This window comes from Oryctolagus cuniculus, chromosome 4, assembly GCF_964237555.1.
Source record: "Oryctolagus cuniculus chromosome 4, mOryCun1.1, whole genome shotgun sequence".
Lineage (NCBI taxonomy): Eukaryota > Metazoa > Chordata > Mammalia > Lagomorpha > Leporidae > Oryctolagus > Oryctolagus cuniculus.
The window spans coordinates 54315333-54330652 of record NC_091435.1 but is presented as its reverse complement, the minus strand read 5'-3'; the positions used below and the strand labels follow the sequence as shown (position 1 = coordinate 54330652).

Here is a 15320-nt window from a genome sequence, read left to right as displayed (position 1 = left end):
AACTGGGGTACATATACTCTGGAGGATCTGCAAAGACATGGAGAGCTTTAAGGGAATCAAATCTGCACATATACATACATACACTCTTTCTAAAACTGATCTGCCAGAAAAAGTGTTTGTGTTCTGTGAGTTCTCCTTTCCCAATGATCCTTTCACATAGCTTTTTTCTCACTTAACAAACTTTTACCAAGTACATCTTCCTGGGTTGGAAACGTCTTCAAGGCACCAAATGGACAACTACAGGCAGCCTTAACCCTGCGAGTCCCATGAGAGCAGAAGAGCAGCAGCAGCTTCAGACCCAAATGGAGAGAGCACTGCTTTGTTTCTTCATCTGGGGACAATTCAGGGCAAGTCCCTATGCCTCATCTCTTGCCAGAGGGGTGGGTATTTACACATTTAGTTAAGTTGACAAATGAAGTCAGTCTTTTCCTGAAAGAATGACAGATTTGGCTGTCTCATTTGTTAATGAGGACTTTTAGATTCTATGGCAGAAGTTAAAATAATTTGGGTTCTTTGTTGGAAAGGCAATGTGATGTGGGAAAATGGCACAAGCTTTGTTCATTCCCAACCTGTTAAGCCTCAATTTTCATAGCCCTAAACTGAAGGTAATCCTAAACCCTGTAAACTTATAGGTATACAGACATAGCTTAGTGCTTGGCAGCACAGCACTGGCATTAATACCTGCAGGGTGTTGGCCTACATGACCCCAGCAGAAGGCACTCAGTGATTCTCAAAGAATTACATTCCATCTTTACCATCAAGTGAGAAAGCTTTCCTTTATACACCAAAACAAAATTATCTTTTAATTCCATTTCCATAAACTTAATTTTTAAATTTTTATTGTTTATTAAAAAAAAAGACTATATATATTTATAAGGCCTAGTTACAGAGATACAGGAGAGACAGAGAGAGAGAACCTCCATCCACTGGTTCACTCCCCACATGGCTGCAACGATCATCACTGGGCCAGGCTGAAGCCAGGAGCCAGGAGCTTCCTCCAGGTCTCCCATGTGGGTGCAGGGGATTAAGCACTTAGGCCATCCTCCACTGCTTTCCCTGGTGCATTAGCAGAGAGCTGGGTAGAAATTAGAGCAACCGGGACTCAAACTGGTGCCCATATGGGATGTCGGTGCTGCAGGTCATGACTTTAACTCACTGCACCACAGCACCAGCCCCTTCCATGCTGAGGTACCACTGTATGCAGGGTATCAAATATATAGTCACCTATATTTTCATCTTTGGGTTGTGTGAGGAAAATCACATATTGGAACTCCATTCATTTACTGCTTTTTTATGTGAAAATAAAGTTTTTGACCCACCATCTATGGAACACATTTTGAAAGATTTTCTTTTTCAGTAATGTGAATGGATTTTAGCTAATTTAGTCATGCCCTCCTACCTGAAATTCTCTAAAAGAAAAAAAATGGATGGCTATGTAAGTCAGCAATATAGATTATATCCATAGACTGCTATATAATTAGTAATGAAAAAAAAAACTAGCTAAGTTAATATTCAGCTAGAATCTCATTTCCAGGGAATCATCTGACATACAAATAGTAAATCCTTGATATTCAGAATTCATCCAAGGACCAACAGATTTGGTGTCATCTGGGAGCTGAAAATTAAATTATTATTTTGTCTAAAACAACTCCTACTCAAAGAAGGAAGCTGGGCTAAGGAGCCTCAACACCATATGACCATAAACAACTAACCTCAAACTTCAACCTTCAAATACTCCTGAATACAAGGCAAGAGACAGTGATTTAGGGTAAGCCCATTTACCACTATCAGAAGAAGTGCTAATTCTTCTAAATTCAGTTGTATAATCAGTCTCTCTCTTGAGCTCTCTCACACAAATGTACACAACCACACAATGCAGAACAGCATTGCAAGCATGGAACTGGCTCTGAAAAAGCTCCAGCAGGCCCTCCTGCCCTTAGTTCTCAAGTGTTCCTCGTCCTGGGTTGATGGCTAAAGGTGTAGTTTTTTTTCTGTGTAAACATGCCCATTTCTGTTCCTGACAGGCTTTACCACACTAGCTCTTACTATCCTATGGTGCACTCATGGGAGTGGCCTGAGGAAACACCAAGTTATTGGGGAAAAGGTTGTACAGAAAAACTTAAAATGCCATATTTGAGTAGTCAATTTTATGTTCCCAGTGTCTACCCTGTAAGACGGAACTTGCATAGAAGAGGGGGATGCCAGCCAATTTACAGAAACAATGAAAAAGATGCTGTGGCTGAAAACACTGAACACAATGGAGGCAACTAAAATTAAACCTTTTTTGTCTGTTATTGCACTGCCAAAATTTATTAATCACAATTCTATTTTAATGCTCTTTTCATTATACTGAAAAACAATCTTCCCTCCCTTATGTCCCAACAAAACATGCCCCTTCTCATAAAAATGAAATAGTATAAGCTATTACTTAATAAGATTCAAAGAAATCATAAAAAGCTTCTGTGAAACTGTAATAAAACTGTAAGAACTGTGATGTAAAGAGGGGAAAATTGTTTCACTGCAGTAATGCTCAGTGCTTTGTCTAAACCATTAAGTCCTGGGGCCAGCGCTTTGGCCTAGTGGGATGACTGCAGTGCCGGCATCCCATATGGGCGCTGGTTCGAGTCTCAGCTGCTCCACTTCCAATCCAGCTCTCTGCTGTCTCTGCTATGGCTTGGGAAAGCAGTAGAAAATGGCCCAAGTCCTTGGGCCCCTGCACCCACATGGGAGACCTGGAGAAGGCTTCTGGCTCCTGGCTTTGGATCCGTGCAGCTCTGGCAGTTGCAGCCAGAGTGAACCAGAGGATGAAAGACCTCTCTCTCTCTGCCTCTCTGTAACTCTGCCTTTCATATAAATAAATAAATCTTAAAAACAAACAAACAAACAAACAAAAAACATTAAGTCCGATTCTAATGCTTAGGTGGGAAGAAGAAACATTTTGCCTAAGCTTCTTTAACTCTTTCTCCATGGAAGTGGTTTCCCCATGGACCCTGACACCGGGTTGTCATGTCCCCCGACCATTCAGGAAGCTGCTGCCATGGTTCTCCACTCAGGCTCCCAGGTGTCTCAATAAGGAGTGAGACCCAGCCAGGAGCCATGGATAAGCCTCTTGCCAGTACTATGGATGAGATCATCATCAACTCCACCCCAGCATCCTGCCTAGCTTTTCTGAATTTCACAGGCCACAGCCCTGGGGCCAGCCTCCTGTCAGGTTTCAAAACAGGAAAAACTAAAAGTGGATCCTCCCCACAAAAACATTTGGGAATTCTTACATTATATAATTGTTTTAGACATGTTCCTCTGGTGTAGTATAATACAGTCTTTAGCATCTAAAAAAAGAAGAAAAGACTGTTTCCAAGACTGCCCCAAATTAGTTTCCTTTGAAAATGACTCCTCAAATCCTTAAACAATTTTTATTTTGACAGGTAGAGTCACAGACAGTGAGAGAGAGAGACAGAGAGAAAGGTCTTCCTTCTGTTGGTTCACCCCCAAAATGGCCGTTATGGCTGGTACACTGCACCGATCCAAAGCCAGGAGCCAGGTGCCTCCTCCTGGTCTCCCATGCAGGTGCAGGGGCCCAAGCACCTGGGCCATCCTCCACGGCCCTTCCGGGCCACAGCAGAGAGCTGAACTGTAAAAGGAGCAACCGGGACCAGAACCCGGCGCCCACATGGGATGTGGGCGCCACAGGAGGAGGATTAACCAAGTGAGCCACGGTGCCGGCCCCCTTAAACAAATTTCTAAAAGAAAGTTAAGTCACAAGAATACATTCATTGGATAATTAATTCATCCCTAATAGTAAAGATATATGGATAGCATTATAAACCTTTAATGACTGATCAGAAAGCAAATATTTATAAAAGCTTATCTTTTATATTTTCACTTCTGTGTAACAATACTGTAGAGCTGTAATCACGCCCTCTATAATCGGATCATTCCCAGTGTAATTAAGAGTGCCACAAATTTAAAACTACGACCTCACTACCAAGGGAAGAGATAGTTTATACTCGTCATGTAAAATGCCCTCGTTTTGCTGACAAATTTAAAACATAAAAGAAAAAATAGCATGTTATAATAGTCATCATTTAGGAAGGAATCATTACGTTCTTGGTAAAAGTTTCTGCTTCAGGGTTTCCTGGATTAGACTCTCATCGATAAACTCTGTCCTACCAAACCCCAGGCTATTTCCAGATGTTATAAAAACTCCAAATTCACTCAGATGCTTCTCTGTTCCCTTTATTTAACTGCTATATACCATGAGGATAAGCATATGTACAGTCTAGCATCATGCTAATATAAATCTAACTGACACAGCGGTCTATCTGTGAAGTAAATTACTTCCAAGCAATGTGAATACAATTTTACCTTAACTAAGAATCAAGGAGTTGAACACACAAAGATTAATGCAACACATATTTTAACAGGTTCAAGAAAACCATTTGATAAACATAACCATGATAATAATAAAAAACAGCAGCAACAATGAACACTCATCAAGTTTGCCATGAGCCAGGACTGTGAGAATCACAGATGAATTATCTCATTTAATTTTCATAAAAAGCCCCTGAGGTTAATATAATTAATCACTGTCCCTAGTTTCCATGAGAAAATTTGAGTTTAGAGATGTTTAATAAGTAACTGCCCAGGTTAATTAGCTGTTAAGAGTAGGTTAAGTCTTGAAGCCAGATCTAACTGAATCTCAAGCTTATCCCTACTTTCACAGCCTTCAGGCTAGACTGCCTAATGATTACATGTTATGCCCGCAATTTGTAAGCCAAATAATTCTTGCTCTTACTCTTCTTGTGAACTGCACCTGTTACTAATTGTTAGTAGCCAAATAAATAAACAAGATGCCTGTTTATCAAGATTCCCTCCCTCATCAAACAGGAACTCCTTAGCGTATTTTGCATGAACTGATAAAATCTGTCTAAATGTTTAATCACAGCAGCAAATGAGTTAACTAAAGCACCAATCACAAGACAGAATGTGCTCTTGTATGTTTCAGGTTAAAGAAGCTGATTGATCAAGAAACTGAGTCCCAGGAGAAGAAAGAGCAAGAAAAGGAGAAGCGGATCACTGCCCTGAAAGAAGAGCTGACCAAGCTGAAATCTTTTGCTTTAATGGTGGTGGATGAACAACAAAGGCTAACAGCGCAGCTCACCCTTCAAAGACAGAAAATCCAAGAGTTGACCACAAGTGCAAAGGAAACACATGCTAAACTAGTCCTTGCTGAAGCCAGAGTTCAGGAAGAAGAGAAGAAGGCAACCAGACTAGAAGAAGAATTGCAAACACAGACCACAAAGTTCCACCAGAACCAAGAGACAATTATGGCAAAGCTCACCAATGAGGACAGTCAAAATCGCCAGCTCCGACAAAAGCTGGCAGCACTCAGCCGGCAAATTGATGAGTTAGAAGAGACAAACAGGTCTTTACGAAAAGCAGAAGAGGAACTACAAGACATAAAAGAAAAAATCAACAAGGGAGAATGCGGAAATGCTGGGATCATGGCTGAGGTGGAAGAGCTCAGGAAACGCGTGCTAGATATGGAAGGGAAAGATGAAGAGCTCATAAAAATGGAGGAGCAATGCCGAGATCTCAACAAGAGGCTCGAGAAGGAAACAGCACAGAGTAAAGATTTTAAGCTAGAGGTCGAAAAACTCAATAAAAGGATTATGGCTCTGGAAAAATTAGAAGATGCTTTCAACAAAAGCAAACAAGAATGCTACTCTCTGAAATGCAATTTAGAAAAAGAAAGAATGACCACAAAGCAGTTGTCTCAAGAACTTGAGAGTCTGAAAATGAGGATCAAAGAGCTAGAAGCCACTGAAAGTCGACTGGAAAAGACAGAATTTACCCTAAAAGAGGATTTAACTAAACTGAAAACATTAACAGTGATGCTCGTAGATGAACGGAAAACAATGAGTGAAAAATTAAAGCAAACTGAAGATAAGTTACAAGCTGCTTCCTCTCAGCTTCAAGTGGAGCAAAATAAAGTAACAACAGTAACTGAGAAATTAATTGAGGAAACTAAAAGGGCCCTCAAGTCCAAAACTGATGTGGAAGAAAAGATGTACAGTGTAACCAAGGAGAGAGATGACCTAAAAAACAAACTGAAAGCAGAAGAAGAGAAAGGAAATGATCTCCTGTCAAAAGTTAATATGCTGAAAAATAGGCTTCAATCACTAGAAGCAACTGAGAAAGATTTCCTAAAAAACAAATTAAATCAAGACTCTGGTAAATCCGCAGCAGCATTACACCAGGAAAACAATAAGATTAAAGAGCTCTCTCAAGAAGTAGAAAGACTGAAACTGAAGCTAAAGGATATGAAAGCCATTGAGGATGACCTCATGAAAACAGAAGATGAATATGAGACTCTAGAACGAAGGTACACTAATGAACGAGACAGAGCTCAATTTTTATCTGAGGAGCTGGAACATGTTAAAATGGAACTTGCCAAGTACAAGTTAGCAGAAAAGACAGAGTCCAGTCATGAACAATGGCTTTTCAAAAGGCTTCAAGAAGAAGAAGCGAAGTCAGGGCACCTCTCCAGAGAAGTGGATGCATTAAAAGAGAAAATTCATGAATACATGGCAACTGAGGACCTAATATGTCACCTCCAGGGAGATCATTCAGTTCTGCAGAAGAAACTGAATCAGCAAGAAAACAGAAACAGGGATTTGGGAAGAGAGATTGAAAATCTCACTAAAGAGTTAGAGAGGTACCGGCACTTCAGTAAGAGCCTTCGACCTAGTCTCAATGGAAGAAGAATCTCTGACCCTCAAGTATTTTCTAAAGAAGTTCAAACAGAAGCAGGAGATAACGAACCGCCTGATTACAAGAGCCTCATTCCTTTGGAACGAGCAGTCATCAATGGTCAGTTATATGAGGAAAGTGAGGACAGGGATGAGGACCCTAATGAGGAAGAATCTGTGCTGTCCTTCAAATGCAACCCATCTGCTCCCTGTCCTGTTAACAGGAAGCTATGGATTCCTTGGATGAAATCCAAGGAGGGCCATCCTCAGAATGGAAAAATACAAACTAAACCCAATGGCAACTTTGTGCAACCTGGAGATCTAGTTCTCAGCCACACACCTGGGCAGCCGCTTCATATAAAGGTAACTCCAGACCATGTCCAAAACACAGCCACTCTTGAAATCACAAGTCCAAACACAGAGAGTCCTCACTCTTATACAAGCACTGCGGTAATACCAAACTGTGGCACCCCAAAACAAAGGATAACCATCCTCCAGAATGCATCCATAACACCAGTGAAGTCTAAGACCTCTACTGAATGCCTCATGAATTTAGAGCAAGGCATGTCCCCTGTTGCCATGGCAACCTTTGCCAGAGCGCAGACCCCTGAGTCATGTGGTTCTATAACTCCAGAAAGGACAATGTCACCTATTCAGGTTTTGGCTGTGACTGGTTCAGCTAGCTCTCCTGAGCAGGGACGCTCCCCAGACCCAATAGAAATCAGTGCCAAGCACGCAATTTTCAGAGTCTCCCCAGACCGGCAGTCATCATGGCAATTTCAACGTTCAAATAGTAATAGCTCAAGTGTGATAACTACTGAGGATAATAAAATCCACATTCACTTAGGAAGTCCTTACGTGCAAGCGGTGGCCAGCCCTGTGAGACCTGCCAGTCCTTCAACACCACCGCAGGATAACCGAACTCAAAACTTAACTAATGGGGCACTAAACAAAACAACCAATAAAGTCACCAGCAGTATTACTATCACACCAACAACCACACCTCTTCCTCGACAATCACAAATTACAGTAAGTAATATATATAACTGACCATCCTCACCCTCATCCAGTCCATACTGATAGTCTTGCAAGGAACTCAAGTATTTTTTTAATCATCCCTCTAAATCCCCAAAAGACTGACTGAATTTGTACCTTGGAAAGGCCTGTGCATGAACTATACAAGAGTATCAAAAACTAACTGTTGCCTGCATAGTCATATCAAGTGTGCACTTACTGTATATCTTTTCATTTACATAACTATATGGAAAATATTTAGTCTGCACTTGTATAAATACATCTTTATGTATTTTATTTTCCATAACTCATTTTAATTTGACTGCAACTTGTCTTGGTGAAATACTTTAACATTATAAATCAGTAAATAATTTGTTATTTTTACCATTGCTTGCTGAATTTTCTTTTGCTCATTTTGTTATATTTTTGCATGTACAATGGAATTTTATTTACTGTTGATAACATCTATCAGTTCTTCGTTAAAAACAAATAGGACTTACTTACCTCGTACAGTCAACTTCTGATCACATATTAGAGGAAGAGAAAGTGATTGAAACAAATAAAAATTTACATTTCTTTGATTTTAAAGTGAACTATCAGATCTCCCAGGAAAAAGCTTAATTTCATGGTTGGCCTGTATTTCAGTATCACTGCTGCCCACCACAGTGCATAGCATTTATAAGAAATTTAATGTTTACTGATAACAGCATCATTTGCTTGTTGTGAGTGCATATAAACTGTCAGTGAAAGTAAAAAGCTTTGAAATGTGATAGAGGACCAGGGAAAGCACATTTGAAAATACAATTTACCTGGACATCAAGAGTTGACTGTATTTCTACCACAAACCAAAACTCCCATAAATCATACACTTGTATGTCTACATCAAAATCTGGAAACAACCACTATGACATAAACTCTTGAACACTCTGCTTCAAAGCAAAAACTTCATTTTTGTTCCTTTTTCCTAAACAGTTCTAGTTACTTAATGTAGCCACTATTATCCTGCTTTTGAGTAGAATGTATTCAGAAGCTTTTTTTTTAACCTCTCAACAAGGAATAAAAGCAAAAGATAATTATAAATACAAGTTATGGGAAAGGTACATTAAAAAAATCATATAGTATGTTAGTTAAAGGAAGAGATATATTGTGAATTTCTTCTGTGATTATTGTTAGGTCATTTATAAGGTAGGTGAGAAAAACTCAGCTCAAGTGTTCTGCAAATTCTGACACCTGGCTCACAGGTCACCTTGAGCATCGTCCATACCAGTGAGCAGAGAACAGCAGCTTTCAGAGAAACATTTTAAATGACAAATCTGGTCCTCAAATCAAGTTCAAATGATTCCAGACATGATATTTTCCTTTTACCAACCTCTTAACCATTAATTCAAGCAGTCAATTTTACTGCCAATTATTGATTATAAACACAATTCATTTAGCTATCCCAGCAAACTGAAAAATCTTCAAGAGTAAAAGAAATCTTTCACAATTATTCTCTGCTAAATCAATTCATGATAGCACAGCAAGGATTTGTTGACAGAAACACTTCCATGGTGATGAACTACAACACCAGTGCTGTGGGCTTGCATCATCATTAAATAAATCTGGGTGAAAGCTGAGGTTGTTGATGAATGAGATAGCTTCTGTTTAAACACATTTATCTTGGGAATCGGCAGTGACCCAACTGTATTACAAAATACATGATGGTCTGGATGTCTTTCAATCTATTTTTAAGTCACCTTGGGCAAGAAGAAAAGGAATTGCATACTTCTTTTTAAGCCCTTTCAAAGTAGATACTATAAATGCTGCTGCATGAGATCATTTCTAGTTAATAATCAAGAGAGCATATGTGATATGTTTTGGAAGACACTGATCAACAGATAGTAAAACTATGAACAGAATCTAGAAAGAATTCCCAACTTTGTCACATAATGGCACTAACAGAAAACATGTATGCATGGCAGGAAACCAATAAAGGGGCAGTGATAACCAGCCAAGGGATTTCTATTACCTAGTTGTTCCTGGTTGCCCCAATTCTGGGGGTTGGAGGAAAATCCATTCTTTGCACACTTATAACTAATAGAGTTTGGGAACTCTGGATTAGTCCTCAGCCATCCACTTTGTAAGTATTCAATTTCTTATGTGACCACAGCAATACTCCATAAGGAAGGAATCATAGTCCTGTACTCCATAATTATAATACATAAATTCTCATTTCATTGTATGCACCAGATTTTAACTATAAATAGGTTTCCTAAGTGGTTAATTTAACATAACAGGAAATTTACTGAACCTTCGAACATTACCCCTTTTTAGAGGTCTCTATCCTGGGAGGATTGCTTCAAGTATAATAATTCATGTCCATATTAAAATAAACGTTAAGAGGCTGCTGAATTAATAATTTTGATGTAGATTATTAAAGTGTCCCTAATTAAGTTCATGGTAAATAACATACTATCCGTAAAACCATCTTCTCTATAAAACTCACATAAAATGACATACTCTAGATTTTTAGCTTTTAAATTTTTAAAATTTTATTTCAGAGTCAGAGAAACCGAGAAAAAGAGAGAGGGGAGAGAGAGCACTCCCATCTGCTGATTCACTTCTCAAATCTCCACAAAGGCCTAAGCCAGAAGCAATGAACACCCAGGTCTGCGTGTGGCAAGCAGGAGCCCAATTACTTGAATCATCACCCCTGGTTCCCAGGGCCTACACTGGCAACAAGCTGTAGTCAGGAACTAGAGGCAAGTCTAGAACCCAGGTACTCAGATGTGGAAAGCAGGCTGCTTAACAGGCAACTTAACCAGTACACTAAAGTGTGCCCTTTAGTTGCAGAAACATTTTCTTACATCCTTTGTGTGTGTGTATGTGTGAATGAGTGAGAGAAACAGACTGATCGATCATTTCAGTATTACACAAACACTATTCAGGAGGTCTCCACCACTATATCTTACAATGTCAATTAGGCATGGAGTCCTCATAACATCCAAAGGACAAAATTAGAGGTACTTTGAGATTGTCATAGGAAATACATTTCATTAAAAAAAAGTTAGAAACTTGTAGTCTAAGGCATCTATGATCTTCAATGATTGAAGGGGCTGACACCGTGGCATATCAGGTTAGACTGCTGCCTGCAAAGCTGGCATCCCACATTGGCACCTGTTATAGAGTCAGTCATGGCTGCTCCACTTCCCATCCAGCTCCCTGCTAATGCACCTGGGAAAGCAACAGAAGACAGCCCAGATGCTTGGGCTCCTGCATCCATGTGAGAGACAGGGAAGCAGCTCTGGGCTTCTGGCTTTGGCCCGGCTGTTATGGCTATTTGGGGAATGAACCAACAAATAAAAGATGGCCCTGGAGCCACTTTCCCTATATCTCAGCATTTTAATGTATTTAACTGTGAAATTGTGATAATACTCACTTTTTGGGGTTGTTGTAAAATGAAACAAAGAACTACTTAAAGACTGTATAAAGATTAGTTTTTCCAATATGTTATTTTAGTTCACTACCCAGAAGCCTTTTAAAGGAGGACACAGAGCATTCCCTTGCACTTTGTTCAAAGCCCTTCATAATCAGAGCATGCATGATCTCCCTCCCTCCCACTTCTGTAACTGTGCCTTTCAAATAAATAAATCTTAAAAAAAAGAAATATAATGTCAAATGAAAGCATAATTTTAGTAGCTTCTTTGCTTTTGAATGTTTACAAAGTGGGTCTCCTTTTCAAACATGTTAGATAAAAGGAGGCAAACACCTTTCTTTAACCAATACTCTATAGTTTACCTTAATCCTTGGTTTCTGCTATCCTTGAGTATTTGCTCCAAAATAATCATTTTGCTTTGCAATCCCAAGAGAAAAGACAATCATGCAAAAATGCATGCCCAGTCTCTAAATCAGTGTTTTTCAAAATCTAAGACACCTGTATGAAAATCCTAGAGCTATCAAATCAGAATCTCACGGGTTCCCCTAGAGAACTGTAACACACCTCTCTGCTGACTAATCTGTACTATAAAGTTGGAATGCCACTATTTTATAAATCCCTGTATCGATAAACACTGGCAAATATGTTTTTCCTGTAGTCCCACTCAGAATAAATTACACCTGTCCAGAAATTGTGACAATTCTGCCCTCTAGTGGCTGGCATGACAAACAGAAGACATTCTCAGGTTTTCTTCTTGTAAAGGAAAGCTCAAAACAACAACAACAACAACAACAACAACAACAACAAAAAACCTACCAATTTATTGGGAGAGTTCTATTTTCAATGACTATAGCAAAGCAGAGACGCTTGAATCTTTTGCTGAGCTGTCTGACATCTACAAGCTGTGTTTCTCCTCTATATCCCAGGCCCTCAACTTAACTTTGTAGCATGCTCCAGAACACATTAAGGAGAGCAGTTGGTTGAACTAAAACAAAGCATCTATTCACCTCAAGGACAAATGCAAGAAAGGAAAGTGGTTTACTAAAGTCCCCAACACTTAAACCTCCTTTAAATTCATTTTCATGTAGATTAAACTCTAAGCCTTTTCCTTTCCAACTGATGCACTTTTTCTACCATTTACTTCAAGAAGGGTAAAGCTTTTGTAGTCAAATACATCACAAAAGGTATCCCCTAAAGGCAATATGGTAGGGATGGAATCCTTGGAGTCTAAGCAAGCTAACTGGCCAACACCTCCAACTAGTTTATAATTTGATAATGAATTAACATTGCTCAAATGGCAGCACTTCATAAATCTCATCTGTTTATGAAACCTAACCCCTGTGCTCCACTTCAGAGTAATCTTCAAACTCCTAGGGTAGTTACTAGCTATGCAATTCTGTACTGTGCTAATAACTATCTCAACACCTAAACAACTGCCTAGAACAGCAATCAATAATAGCATTCCATTAGGACATCAGGTATTACAATTGGACTGCTACTCACTACCTGTCACACAGCATCCTCTCAGTCATGACAAAAATGTTTTGTTCCCAGAGGTGAGGGTCAAAATAAACCCCCAAGAATCACTATATTAGAGAAATGGACCAACTGACTTTATAAGCCAATTCCACTTTTATATAATTTGCTTTGGGAAAAAAATCAACACCTTATTTGAAAACATAGTCTGGTATGTAGAGATGAGAATCTTCAACACAACTAAATATAAGCCTCAAAGCAAATTTTAAAATCTGCACTGAAGTTTCATCACATCTGGTATGTTTCTTTCTACTCACTGTCACATTGGCCCACAGGATGTTCATACTTGAACATTTATATTTATAATAATACCTTGTACTTTTGTCTCTTTCAAAGATACCATATTATAAATTGGAGCTTTCAGATTAACTAGTGCTTTTCATTTCTCCAGTGCTTTCAGAAGAAATAGAATCTAAATTAACCTTAGTGGGGAAAATGGATTTCAGCAGGATCCTCAAGAACTTTAGACATAACTTCCTCTACCTTTTAGACCTTTCTAAAAAGAGTGCTCTCTGAGGATTTTCAATTTTGTCTGTATTAGTTTACAATCACCACAGGCATGATGTCTTCTATTAGGATACAAACTTTATTCATTCCTCAACAAATCACCTACAAGAATGAACTGACAAATACTTATGAAATATCCACTATTATTTTTTGCTGTTGTAGGCAGTTGTGTAGGTGTTGACATTTGGAATCTAAGGCCAGAGCTAAAATGTAGATACCAGTATAGAGAGAATTGTATAGCCAGTAACTACTTAAAGAGTTTGAAGATTACTCTGTGGTGGAGCTCAGGGCTTACGTTTCAAACAGATGAGATCTGGGCAGGGGCTGAGGATTAGGAAAACTGGAATGGAGGACAAGAGTGTTCCAAACAGGAGCTCACAAGGCGGAGGTGTAATGGCAGGTAGGACAGCGGACAATCAACATTCAAGGAACAATGTGCAGTGCAGTGTGGCTGAAGCTGAGTGGGTTGGGTCAAGAGCTAGAAGGGCATGCTTTGCTCTGATTATGAAGGGCTTTGAACAAAGTGCAAGGGAATGCTCTGTGTCCTCCTTTAAAAGGCTTCTGGGTAGTGAACTAAAGTAACATAAGGGAAAAAACTAATCTTTATACAGTCTTTAAGTAGTTCTTTGTTTCATTTTACAACAATCCCAAAAAGTGAGTATTATCACAATTTCACAGTTAAATACATTAAAATGCTGAGATATAGGGAAAGTGGCTTCAGGGCCATTAGTATGTGACAAAAATGAATAGTGAATGCAAGTCTAGCTTCATTGTCTCATTTTCCTTTCACGGCAACTAAGAAGCTACCTCCATGCAAGGAGAAACATTAAAAATTGCATTTGATTCTTTCCACTACCGATGGTGATAAGCAGTTGCCTAATGTCTACTTATGCTTCATCTCACAAATCAGCCTCTTTAGTTGGAACACTCAAATGCCCCTGAACATATCCAGGTCTTTTCTTTCGTCTTCCCTACTGCTCTACATGGGTAGAATTCCTGTTTCATCAAATGAAATAAGACCCAGAGGCAAAGATCTGGCTTATGGCTTACCTATTCTGAAATCATCCAGGATCACCACAGCCAATGGTGATCTGCCTCTCTTCCAACTGCTCCTGCCACCCTGAAGCCATAGTTAGAATAACAAGAGAAAAGGGATGTTGGGGGCCAATTCCTACAAAAATGGGCAGGATTGGAGAATACTGACAAGGTGATGGTGCTGAGGAAAGGAGATGTTAGATGCAAGACCACAAAGCTCATGTTCTTATAATCAACAGACTGTACTCAGAAAATACAGTGGCTGTGGTCAGTGCCCAACTCCATCTTCAGGCAGGATTCTATAAGCAAGGGGCACAAGTACCTGACCAGCCTCAGGGGAGACTGAAGAGAAAAATATCAGAAGTGAATGAAAATGATCTAGGAAAGTAGCATCACAATCATTCACATCAAAGCTTAGTAAGTAAGGAGGTGGCTACCTTGTTAGTCCTGATAATGATCAAAGACCTTCCAGAAAAGACAACCAAGAGATCCAGGTCTAGTCACCTTTCAGAAAGTACCACACATTTAGACCCATATTTGGTGTTACTTCTGCCATTGCAGAAACCTAAAAAAAATTGCTAGATGGAGGATCCTAATTTAAGATTTCTATTTCTCAAGTATCACTATTACTAGTAAGGAAAGACTGATGTTCCCAAGATCATTTTTCTTTTAAATAATTGTTGTGTTTTTTCCCAGCTCACAGGAGAAGTGTTAGGCCTCACCTTTGTCAATCTTTCTCTAAATTCTACTTCCAATTCAGGACTACAATAACTGCAAACCCAGGAACATCCCACATAAAAACTGTCATTACAAAAAAATGTCTCCAATTTGGTCCCATGTCTCTCCTCTTAATAATTAAAGAAACACAAAACCCATTTCTAGCAGGTGTTTGGCCTGACAGTTAAGATTCCTGTGTCTCATACTGGAATACTTGGGTTTGAGTCTCAGCTCTGGCTCCCAACTCTACCTTCCTGTTAATGCACACACTCTAGGAGGCAGCAGTGATGGCTCAAGTGTTTGAAAGAACTGAATTGAGTAAGTACCTCCCAGCTCCAGCCCAA

The 15320-nt window shown here is 39.4% G+C and overlaps 2 protein-coding genes across 17 annotated transcripts in view; one reads left to right on the top strand and one right to left on the bottom strand.

Annotated features, from left to right (window-relative positions):
- CMSS1 (cms1 ribosomal small subunit homolog) overlaps positions 1-15320 on the bottom strand; it is a 407069-nt gene that overhangs the window by 368396 nt on the left and 23353 nt on the right. The window lies entirely within an intron of this gene.
- The window catches only part of FILIP1L (filamin A interacting protein 1 like), a 299778-nt gene that overhangs the window by 274215 nt on the left and 10243 nt on the right, over positions 1-15320 (top strand). For 6 of the 9 annotated variants that reach the window (XM_070071972.1, XM_070071975.1, XM_051859370.2 and 3 more), the window contains one exon: positions 5006-7781. In XM_070071972.1, the coding sequence (XP_069928073.1) occupies positions 5006-7781 (2776 nt within the window). Of the gene's footprint in view, positions 1-5005; positions 7782-10306; positions 11413-15320 lie in introns of those variants that run through there. The other 3 variants (XM_051859372.2, XM_070071976.1, XM_070071977.1) reach the window with 1 other exon arrangement.